Source organism: Staurois parvus, unplaced genomic scaffold, assembly GCF_062004578.1.
Source record: "Staurois parvus isolate SC_StPar_1 unplaced genomic scaffold, SC_StPar_1.0 ptg000175l, whole genome shotgun sequence".
Lineage (NCBI taxonomy): Eukaryota > Metazoa > Chordata > Amphibia > Anura > Ranidae > Staurois > Staurois parvus.
In genome coordinates, this window is record NW_028317971.1 from 8,559,380 (window position 1) to 8,571,777 (window position 12,398).

The following is a 12,398-nucleotide window of genomic DNA, read 5'->3' on the forward strand; positions in this document are numbered from 1 at the left end:
GAGAATCAAGCAGTTTCCTTTCCTTCAACCCTTGTTTGCAGAAAAGAATATTCCTCCATCTATGGTCGGCTTAAAGCATGAAGTGAACACATTATTCAGAGACTGAAGTTACATGTAAACAGTAGAAATTACCTTGTCTAATGAATATGCAGTCCAAGATGTGCCTCCACCCAGAACATAGATCCTTTGACCATCATGTGCAATTTCATGTCTATACCTAATGAAAATAATGAAAGACATGGTCAGCTGCCCCTCACCTTGCACATAAAACAGCTATATCTCCACTGCCATTCTGAAAAATATTTGATTTTTATTTACAACACCAAAGAATATTTATTTATTACAGGTACTTATATAGCGCCGTCAATTTACGCAGAATATGCAGCTGAATACCTTTCTTCTGGCAGGTCGCACGGTGGATTGTTTGGTTTCAGCTGAACCCATTCTCTGGTGGAGAGATCTAGCCTGTGTAGATCTGTACTGTAGATATAGCCAGTTGTCCCTCCAAATACATATAGAAAACCATTAATAATTGCCATTGCCTGAAATAGAGAAATATAAAACACTGCTAAATCAAAAACACTTCTCAAAAGGCAATCAAAGAAATACAGGCATATAATTACATCTCCATCATATTTTTGGAGAAACAAGAAAAACAACCAAACTTCAGACCGACAACTCACATTCTCTATGCAACAGGGAGAGTATCTGATCTCTACAGCTGTGTTTAAAACTATGTCAGGGCAAAAAAAAAAAATCCAAAACACATCCAGTAAATTATCTCGATGCATTCACATTTTCTAATGTTTTAGCTCTTTAAAATATTTTAAAAGAAAACAAATGTGGAGAAATGCTCGGGAGTGGAAATTTGGGGGGTACATTTGGGCAATACCAGTACAGACACTTTATGACACAATGATGGAAGAGGAGTGGTGCTGCTAAGCAGAATCTCATTGACCAGACTGGAATACAACAGATACACTGGATACCGATCATGTATATCTATTAAGACATGTAGCTCTTCAGCTGCTTTTTGACAGAAATGTGTTTGGCAGTTATAGAAAAGAAATGCATAAATACCACATAAAACATATACCTAAACCTTAAAATATCAAAATCTTCCAACATTATTGTCTGCAGCCGTTATGTATAGTACCAAGCTTGTAGTAACCTTTTATATTTAGACTGATGACACACGGGTGATTTTCTCCCTGTTTTGTTAGTAGTTTGTTGTAAAGAAAACATATTGAATTTCTATGGGATTTCTGACATTTTTGGGGCTGAAACAACTAATCGATCAACTCGATTATAATAGATTATGAAAATAAACTATTTTTATAATCTATTAGTTGGTCAGCCAATTAGTTAACATGCATAGAGAATGATTATTGGTTTACAGATCAGAAAATACAGTGCAGCACACATACGGCTCAGTACACCATTCATACATGCCAATATACACAGTGCAGGGAAGATCAGCAACTGAACACAGAGAAGCTGACACACCAGAGGTACAATTAAAGTTCTCTATTCTGCTCCTTTGAAGTTTCCCATCACTGTGGACGAAAACAAATTTTGATTTGACCAACTATTAGAAAATTGACCATTCTTAAAACAAACATTTTCGAACATAAAAGTGACACCAGGCGCAGGTTGCCTGTATCAAGATACCTACCTATGCCAAGGGAGTCTGTTATGCATAACATTATATCACAATCCTGTCTGAAAATCTGCAAGCTGTGTTTTAGGTTTGAATTTTGTTTTTTTAAATACCAATTTTGATCTCTGAGACTGATGGTATGTACCAGATTCAAACTTCTAATAGTATATACATCTCTTCTGTCTGTTATTCTCAGAGTGGATTACACATTTTGTTCCCTAACAATATAGCTGGTTATTTATATTTATCACTGCATATAGATATTCAAGAATACATTTACATACTGTATTACCTAAATAATATACCAAACATTTTTTGAGGTTTTTATCCGATTAATCGAAATAATAAAATCTACCAACTAATAGATTATGAAAATAATCGTTAGTTGCAGCCCTAGAAATTTTTAATCTATCACTCCGGCTTTCAGCGAGAATACTCAGTGTTGCAAAGCTAGTGCCTTAAAGCTTTTTTTTTCTTTTATAAAAAGTTGCAGCAATCACTATGTCTAGCTACAATTCACTGCAATCTGATGAACGGATGGGAAATTAATCCCCATCCGTCTGTTCATAGTGTACATTATTGGATCAGATGCCGGCGGGTGTCAGCAGACACATATCTACTGACACCAGTCGCTCCATACAGAGCTTTGGATGGTCTGATTAGGTCCATCTGAAAAACAGACAGGCGGACCTGATCAGAGCATCAGTGTGAAAGAGGCCTTAGAGAGATACATTCACAAATAAGGCTTACTGATATTGTACAGAATTATTATAGCAGAGAAAAGCTTGATGATCTTCAACTTGAGAATGTCATCTTCACAACTCCTCAAGAACAATATAGTTCATTTTAAATTTGCTCATGCATGCACTTTTTTGCTGCAATATGTGCACATTTCCCTAGGTGTTGCCTCTTAAAAAAAATAAATACCGTATTTTTCGCTCCATAAGACGCACCTGACCATAAGACGCACCTAGGTTTTAGAGGCAGAAAACAGGAAAAAAAAAATTCTGAACTAATGGACTGCAGACATAGTACAGGAGATGACCAGAGACTGCGGACATAGTACAGGAGATGACCAGAGACTGCAGACATAGTACAGGAGATGACCGGAGACTGCAGACATAGTACAGGAGATGACCGGAGACTGCAGACATAGTACAGGAGATGACCGGAGACTGCAGACATAGTACAGGAGATGACCGGAGACTACAGACATAGTACAGGAGATGACCGGAGACTGCGGACACAGTACAGGAGATGATCAGAGACTGCGGACACAGTACAGGAGATGATCAGAGACTGCAGACACAGTACAGGAGATGATCAGAGACTGCAGACACAGTACAGGAGATGACCAGAGACTGCAGACACAGTACAGGAGATGACCAGAGACTGCGGACACAGTACAGGAGATGACCAGAGACTGCAGACACAGTACAGGAGATGACCAGAGACTGCGGACACAGTAGAGGAGATGACCAGAGACTGCGGACACAGTACAGGGGATGACCAGAGACTGCGGACACAGTACAGCAGATGACCAGAGACTGCAGACACAGTACAGGAGATGACCAGAGACTGCAGACACAGTACAGGAGATGACCAGAGACTGCGGACACAGTACAGCAGATGACCAGAGACTGCAGACACAGTACAGGAGATGACCAGAGACTGCAGACACAGTACAGGAGATGACCAGAGACTGCAGACACAGTACAGGAGATGACCAGAGACTGCAGACACAGTACAGGGGATGACCAGAGACTGCAGACACAGTACAGGGGATGACCAGAGACTGCGGACAGTATAGGGGATGACCAGAGACTGCGGACACAGTACAGGAGATGACCAGAGACTGCGGACACAGTACAGGGATGACCAGAGACTGCGGACACAGTACAGGAGATGACCAGAGACTGCGGACACAGTACAGGGATGACCAGAGACTGCGGACACAGTACAGGGATGACCAGAGACTGCGGACAGCACAGGGATGACCAGAGACTGCGGACAGCACAGGGATGACTCCTGACCTTTGGGGAGGGGGGGGAGCGGGTACCTGAATTTGACAGGTACTCGCTCCCACTTCCGCGGAGTTGTTCTTTCATCTTACCTGTTCCTCTATCCAGCCGCGCGCTGTCTTCCCGGCTTCTGTAATGGCGCTCGGCATGACAGCCGGGTGCCCAGTGCGCATGAGCGAGAAGCACTTGCGCTTGGTGATTGGTCCGGCAGCTTCTGGGATCTGTCATGTGTCCCAGGTGCCGCCTTACCATTCACAAAAAGCACCGCTTCCTGCGCATGCGCACTTGGCACCCGGCTGTCATGCCCACACTACAGAAGCCGGGAAGACCGCGCCGCTGGATAGAGGAACGGGTAAGATGAAAGAACAACTCCACGGAAGTGGGAGCGGGTATCTGTCAAATTCAGGTACCCGCTCCCCCCCCCTCCCCAAAGGTCAGCAGTCATCTCTATAAGGTCCCGCTGTAGAGCTGAGCAGCCGGCCCGGTATTCTGACACGGCGGCAGTGGAAATACCGGACCGGCCGCTCCATATTCGCTCCATAAGACGCACTGACATTTCCCCCCCTTTTTTTGGGGGAAAAAAGTGCGTCTTATGGAGCGAAAAATACGGTATATACTTGCTGATCTTCCAGAAATCAAGCCAGCTCCTGACTTTCTGTAGTAATCTGACAATGTTTCGTCTGCTGCATGGAAGCCAGTGTTGTCAACTTAATACCAGTGTTAGAAACTCACTGGGTTTCTGACAGATCAGTTATTTTTCTGTACTTGTTTGAAATGAATGTTTATATATACAGAGTTCAGGAGGATGGTGCAGTACTAAAAAAACAAAAAACTATCATACGACTATGATGGTTTCTTTACATCAGTTTTTGGAAAGCATTAACATTAGAAAATATTAAAATACTATAATAAAAAAAAAAAAAAAAAATTTAGTTTGTGACTGCTTTTTTTGACAGTTCTAAAAGCAAAGCACACCTGTGTGTTTAACATCAAATGGAAGTGGCTACTCCCCGACTCGCATACTACAAAGTTGCTCCAGGGCTTCACTTGGACCCAGTTCACACCATAACACACGGGCTGCCCAGCGTGCTGAAAAAAGTACATCAGGTGCAATTTTTTAAACTGCATTGCACCAAACCACATGGTACTGCAGTACCTTGCATTTCGGTGACCATAAACGCATGCGTGTTTGCTAGATATATGGGGGTGCCCTTAATTAATGGTACCTAAGCGTATTTGCAAACAGCAACGTATTCACATGCAGTGAATGTACAGAGAAAAAGGCAATTTCCGCACCGGAAGTGATATGAACGAGCCCTTAGAGAATAGGATTAGCTTTATTTGCCCAACACTAGTGTGTGGTGCATAATTTGAGGAGTTGCTGCTTCCATATGAGCTGGGTCATAGATGTTTGGTTTCCTGCCTGATTCCTTTTAAAAGAAAAAAAAAAAAACCACCACACACAACATGCAACACAAACCTGCCCATAAATACGGTTGGGTTTCTTTCCTTCGCAGTTAAGCTTTTCCCATCTCTTATACTTCACATTACAGACATGAACATCATTGCCATTGCTCTCGCCGAATGGGATGCCTGTGCCTCCGAACACCAGGAGGTTGTAGCCATGTAAAACCACTGGAAATTTAAAACAAAAGCAGTAATGTTTATCTGGACACATTTTTATAAATTATCTGGCATTACAAATAACTCCATTCTTTCTATAGCCAGACATACTGTATTAATATAACAGATTTGTCCATGGTAGAAGCATGATTAAATCAGTTAGCCAGCAGAAAGAGCAATAACCTCAAATAAAAAAAGAAAAAAAAAAAAACATTTGAAGATCTGCCTACAGGGCACGGACATTTTTGCTGGTGGCTATGAATTGCTGCATTTCATGTCATACTCCTCTGCACTGCCTAGTTGAATAAGTTCATATATCTATAAAAATGTAGCACCTATAATGATGGGCTAAGAATGTGAGAAGGAAAAACTAAACTGACATTCTGGTATAGTTTTCTATTGGTATAAAAGTTTCCAGTGGCAGACCTTATAACCTATTAACACTGTGTTTGTGACGCTGAGAGTGCTGCTACAATATGGGCTTTTTACCCTTCAGAGACTCAATGGGAAGCAATCTGTGCCTGCCCCATCTTTGACAGTAACAAAATGCTGAGGAGGGATAATCATACATTGCTCTAGTACATGCGCATGACTGTTAGAGGCATGTAATCATCTTCTTCTAACAGAACAGTTTATGCTGTATTGCGGGCAACATGTACTGACCATTTCTCCCAATACTCACATGACATAGATGCAAGCTCTCTCGGCATATATCCATCTGTACCCATTTGATGCCATGTTCCTGTTGCAAAATGGTATCGCCAAAGTTCTCGAAAGAGAGGGTAGTCTTCATTTTCTGGACCACCCGATTCATCATAGTCTGGATTATACCCACCAAACACATATAAATTAGTATTATCTGCCACACATCGATGCCCACTTCTTGCAGGGGGGGACCTCCGACCTAGAAGACATAAAGCAAAAAGAAAGTATCATCAGAGGGATAGAATATTTATAGTAGAATATTATTTTATTCAATAAACGATTGTCAAAATAGTCTTCATTATGGAGGCTGATACAAATTCTTAAAAACAATATAGCTGGAATTCAAATGGTTTTCCCCTAATGGCAAATATATTTATAAACAGAGGTCGACTTAAACCAAAAGCAGACTGGTGTCTACTAGATCTGTATGGCAGAAACAAGCTTGTATCTCAAAGTAGACAAGTCAGCGCAGTAAAACTGGGAAAGAGCAAGAAAAAAAAACCCCTTTTACAACTTGAGCTATGACTGTTGTATTCCTCATTGGAGAGCAAGATGTACAACTATACACCATCTTCTCATGAAGAACCTGCAATGCCTCAAACAGACCCAACTTTTTCTTATTTGTTTTTCAATGGGATGGTAGAAAAGATGCTTAGGACACAGAAGAATTTTATAACAGTTGCTCTTGCATTATTATGTTTAATAATTTTCTTTACATATCTCTGCTTCCTCCATGCATTATTTACCATGTACATCACTGCCCAAGACTAATAAAGGCTAATACATAGGCAAGCTCATGCCTATGACTAGATAAGAAACAAACACTTTTAAAAAAGGGAATGAATGGCATTTATGCATATATTCATCCTGGGTTCAGCAACCTTTTCCACATTTAGCACCATTTTTACAAGCATTAGACTAACAGCATATCAGTGAACAATAGCGCGCTGTAGTGATATAGTTGACTTTCAATGCATGCACTCATAATTGTAATATTAATGGCGAGCTAAACTCCATTATTATTAGACTACCTAGTGCACATACAAAAGATGTTGACATTTCTACCTCAGATCTACCCCAAATGCATGCACCTTCACACCACACATTGGCCCCAAACCTGGCACCTCCAGACTTGCCAGAGACCCAGCACCTTCAGACTTCAGATTGGTCGCAAACCCTGCACCTTCAGAAAATGCAAAGGTTTCACATTTCTACTGAAGGGTTTAAACAAGAGGAAGAGTGTAGGCATGTACTCCACATACCAACATCCTTAGACTCCAGCTGGGCATCAATTTCAGTACTGTCAGGAGTGGGTTAACTGTGGGTCAAGCTTTGTACCAGATAGCCTAGTGTGGGGTGTTGCCAATGGCAACCAAACATTTCCTCTCATCTCATCCACACCCCTCATCTCTCACCTTTGCAACCCCCCTTCACATCTGTTCCACCACTGTATCCACTAACATACACGTTCCACTACTGTATTTCTGGCCTCTACAATTCAGCATCCCTATGATCAACTTAAATCACATTGAGGGATTTAATGTGGCCGTATGTGGTCCTGGGAGGAAGAAGCAGGATGGTGCAGAAAGCCACCACAGGTTCATGCCAGAGAATTACAAGACTGACAGGGTGCCCATTGCTGGCAAGATAAAGAAAGGCGCATGGTTACAGTCTTAGACCCAGGGCACTCAGACATGCAGGGCACATGCCACCAGGAGGATACAACATATGTGTTCTACATTAAAAATGCAATCTCTAGTAGTCAAATCAACCATTTAGATATTCCAGGACTATTTCAGTCTGTTATGAAGTACAACAATGCCGCCCCCCCCCTCCCTTCCCCCACCCACACAAAGTCCTACAAACACCTGTTGAGCCTCCTAACAGTCTACAATGCCTTGAAAAATTATTCATATCTCTTGATATTTTCCACATTTTGTCATATTACAACCAAAAATGTAAATGTATTTTATATGATAGACCAACACAAAGTGGCACATAATTGTGAAGTGGAAAGAAAATGATAAATGGTGTCCAAACTGTTTAGAAATAAATATCTGAAAAGTGTGACATACATTTGTATTCAGCCCCCGAGTCAATACTTTGTAGAACCACCTTTCACTGCAATTACAGCGTCAAGTCTTTTTGGGGATGTCTCTACCAGCTTTGCACATCTAGAAGTGAAATTTTTGCTCATTCTTCTTTGCAAAATAGCTCAAGCTCTGTCAGATTGGATGAAGAGCATCTGTGAACAGCAATTTTCAAGTGCCACAGATTCTCAATTTAGGTCTGGATTTTGACTGGGCAATTCTAACACATGAATATGCTTTGATCTAAACCATTCCATTGTAGCTCTGGCTGTATGTTTAGGGTTGTTGTCCTGCTGGAAGGTGACCCTCCGCCACAGTCTCATGTCTTTTGTTACAAAGAGAAAACAATGCAATAGAGAAATAAAAAATTGACTGAAATCTGCTGAAACGGGAATTGTAAGTATTCTTTACTTTCAATGAGCAAGGTGTTAAATTTGGCTCTCATAACTTGACAGATCTTCAGTTGCTTGATGGTACACGAGAGCTGTCAAAAAGCGTTTGCATTCCACTTTTCTTCACATCAAGGAGGGTGTTGACAGAGACCATCTGACCAATCATCCGGTCTAAGGGGTGGTTGCTGGGATGTCACCACTTTAATAATCTAGTCTCAGATACAATTTTGTTTAGGTATTCATATCTCTGAATACCTACTGTTTACAGTCGGCTAACATGCATATCATTGTCCAGCATGAAATTAGCTTTGAAATGCATATAAATATGACAGGTCTCAGGTACCTAGCAGTTAGATGGACCCTTTGGAAGGGTAATTTAGCTAAATGAGCAATCCAGTTAAATATTTTCAAAATATAAATGGCGTAAATCCTAGTAAAATTCTGGTAGGACTCGGGCAATAGTTAAGGCTCATTTAGAGCTTTAAAGACAGAGTTCCTTCTGCAAAGCAGTGACACAGACTGAGCCAAGATATCAATGGAACATGCTTGTTCTGGAGAACTTCCCTTCTGATTTGTTATGGATTTTTAAAGAGTGGGAGTAAATAAGTGACAATGATTTTAATAGCATTGCAGGAAAAAGGAGGTAGTCACATAGGGCAAATCTGAAGGGAATCCAATAGAACTGCAAATAATACAAAGGGATCTTTTGTGTGTAACTTTATTTACACAATATATCCGATATGATTTGCAGCTGCAGTTTCGTACCACGGTAGCCATTGATGAATGCAAGAAGTTTGGATCAATTACCTTTATTACCCAACAGGTTTCAACACACAAAATAGGCTTCTTTATCCAGTATTATACTGTATACTGCTACAATACTTGATGTAAAAACACAATGCATGACAAAGAAACCCAGAACGTTTTACAGGCTTAAATTAACAAAAAACTTACGCAAGCCAAAATTCGGTTTGTTTAAGGTAAATTCCAGCCTATGCCATATTTTTAAATTTTTAAACTACATCATAGTTAGTAGTTTACGAAAAAGATATTACACAGTAACTAAATTCCTCACTCTGACTATTTAGGGACACTTCACTGAAAGCAAAGATTATACTTTAACAGATGTTTTGCTACAAAAAAAATCTGCATTGCAAAAGTATTATTTCGCATCCAAGAGACTTGATTCATAATTATTACTCCAACATTAAAATACACACCTTTAGCTTAAGAGATCACTAAAAGCAGGTCTTATTACCACTTAGGCTACCTGAAAATTTCTATTTTCTGTTTTTATAGAAAGCAGACAGATAAAGCAATACCTGCCCCAAAATGTTTACAACCTTCATGCAATCATACACGAACACAGCAGGGCAAGGCAAAATTTAAGCCTTGTGTTCCACAACTCAAAAAATACTGGTGGAATCAAACTCAAGCAAAACACACACTCCGTGTCCTTGGTGAGATTCAAGTGCTAACCTCAGTGCCAAGTCTCTACGATTTGTTTAGTGGGGAGGTAGAATGACTAAGTGACTGGCACGAATAAGCACTTACTCAGCAGGACTGCAAACTGGAGGAGAGAAAACAAAAAGATACGGCATCAGTTTTCTCCTTCGGAGATCTTGTTGCCAAATCAGTGTGCCCTAATGATATATTTCCCTTCCTGCCATGACTTTGAAAATTCTGACTCAGTCATGGTAAAACTTGAAATCTGACTATTTATGCACTTCCAAGTGCTTAGAGATGAGAGCCTATTAACTGAGAACTATATATTCTGTTTTAAGAGCCAAGACCATCAGGGTTGAATTTCAGCTTGGCCATAAGGAACCCACACACACACGTGCTAGAGATCTCAACAACTCTTCCTCTGTGTATATGTATACACACATACTCACCAGCTTCTTTATTAGTTGAACTTGTTCAATTGCATGGTAACACAAATTCCTGATCAACTCAATGCATTTTAGCATCTAGACGCAGTGAAGACTACGTTCTGAAGTTCAAACCGAGCATCAAAATGGGGGAAGGAAAGGGGTTTTAGGTGACTTTGAACATGACATGGTTGTTGGTGTCAGACGGGCTGGTCTGAGTATTTCAAAAACTGCTGGTCTACTGGGATTTTCACACGCAACCATCTTTAGAATTTACAGAGAATAGTAAAAAAGAAAAAAAAAATATCCAGGGAGCGGCAGTTTTGTGGATGAAAATGCCTTGTTGATGTCAGAGGTCAGGGAAGAATGGGCAGACTGGTTCGAGATGATAGAAAGGAAACAGTAACTCAAAATAACCACTTTCTGAACTCTCTGAATGCACAACACATTGAACCTTGAAGCAGATGGACTACAGCAGAAGACTACACTGGGTGCCACTCCTCTCAGCTAAGAGCAGGAAACAGAGGATAGAATTCTGACAGGCTCACCAAAATTGATCCATCCTGCCTTGTATCAACAGTTCAGGTTGGTGGTGGTGTAATGGTGTGGGGGATATTTTCTTGGCACATTTTGGGTCCCTTACTACCAATTGAGCATCGTTTAAATGCCACGGCCTACCTGAGTATTGTTACTGACCATATGTATCCCTTTATGACTACAGCGTACCACTATCAGCAGGATAACGTGCCATGTCACAAAGCTCAAATCATCTCAAACTGGTTTCTTGAACATGACAATGAGTTCACTGTACTCCAGTGGCCTCCTTAGTCACCAGATCTCAATCCAATAGAGCACCATTGGGATGTGGTGCAACAGGAGATTTGCATCATGGATGTGCAGTCGACATATCTGGAACAACTGCGTGATGCTATCATGTCAATATGGACCAAAATCTCTAAGGAATGTTTCCAACACCTTGTTGAATCTAGGCCATGATGAATTAAGGCAGTTCTGAAGTCAAAAGGGGGTCCAACCTGGTACCAGCAAGGTGTACCTAATAACGTGGCTAGTGAACGTATGTGTATGAACACATACACACTTCAGATTCCAAAAGGGACATCTAATTGCGCACTGTAACTGCATCATGTAAACCAGACTCCTAGCATAATTTGCATTTATGCCCACATTGCTCTGACTTCAACCTGTGGCCAGACCATGGACATTTGGTATGCATATATCCTTAAAGCGGAAATTCGGCGAAAGTGAGGTCAGTCTCCCAGATGCATGACTTCCTGCATTTCCCTTTGCATAATGGGAAATTTGTCTTCTTTCCTCGCACGGATATAACTGCAGTAAGACAAAGTCCTCCTCCTGGCACAAGGAAGGAGCACTATTTTCCAAGGGATATCATGACATTGCAGAGGCTGAAAACCTTGGATTGCAAGAAAAGGGGGACTGATTTAAACAGTGTCCGTTAACAGAACCTAGGGAGAGGGATCTGCAAATGCAAAGGTAGCTAGATCCTGAAGTTCAGCTTTAAGCAGTAAATGAGCTTTAAAACAAACCCTCGCTTGCCTCTGCAGCTATAGGTACAATGAAACAATTACATTTTTCTCAAATTCTGAGTGTAGTGTGAATTAGCATTTTATTTCTCTTTCTTTTGAGGACACAGAGGAGAAATAGGTGAAATAGACGGCGCTTTACTCTTTTGAACAGTAAATTTTGTGTTTTTATTCTCCTCTTTGCCCTCCCCCAGCCTCCAACAGTCCCTCCATCTCCCAGGGAGAGATTTCCATAATTTCCTTTTATCACAGGACGCAAGAGCAAATTACCCCAACAGGGACACCGACAGCAATACAAACCTTGATTGAGGCTCTAATCCTTCTATATTATTTTGAATAAAATTAAAAAGTTTGGGAGTTGTGCTTTAAGAGTGACATGGAGGAGGCTGATTTATCTGCGCAAATCTGTTTGCAGTATGTCCTTTTCTTCCCCACTAAAAGCCATGAAATAATGAACTATAAGGAATTTTATCT

General features: G+C 40.8%; 1 protein-coding gene across 2 annotated transcripts in view; it reads right to left on the reverse strand.

The window, feature by feature from the left end:
- Positions 1–12,398, reverse strand: part of KLHDC10 (kelch domain containing 10) — an 83,002-nt gene that overhangs the window by 12,997 nt on the left and 57,607 nt on the right. For both annotated transcript variants that reach the window (XM_089676915.1, XM_089676914.1), the window contains 4 exons: positions 5,987–6,208; positions 5,162–5,316; positions 394–542; positions 133–217 (listed from right to left, as the gene is read on the reverse strand). In XM_089676915.1, the coding sequence (XP_089533041.1) occupies positions 133–217; positions 394–542; positions 5,162–5,316; positions 5,987–6,208 (611 nt within the window). The remainder of the gene's footprint in view (positions 1–132; positions 218–393; positions 543–5,161; positions 5,317–5,986; positions 6,209–12,398) is intronic.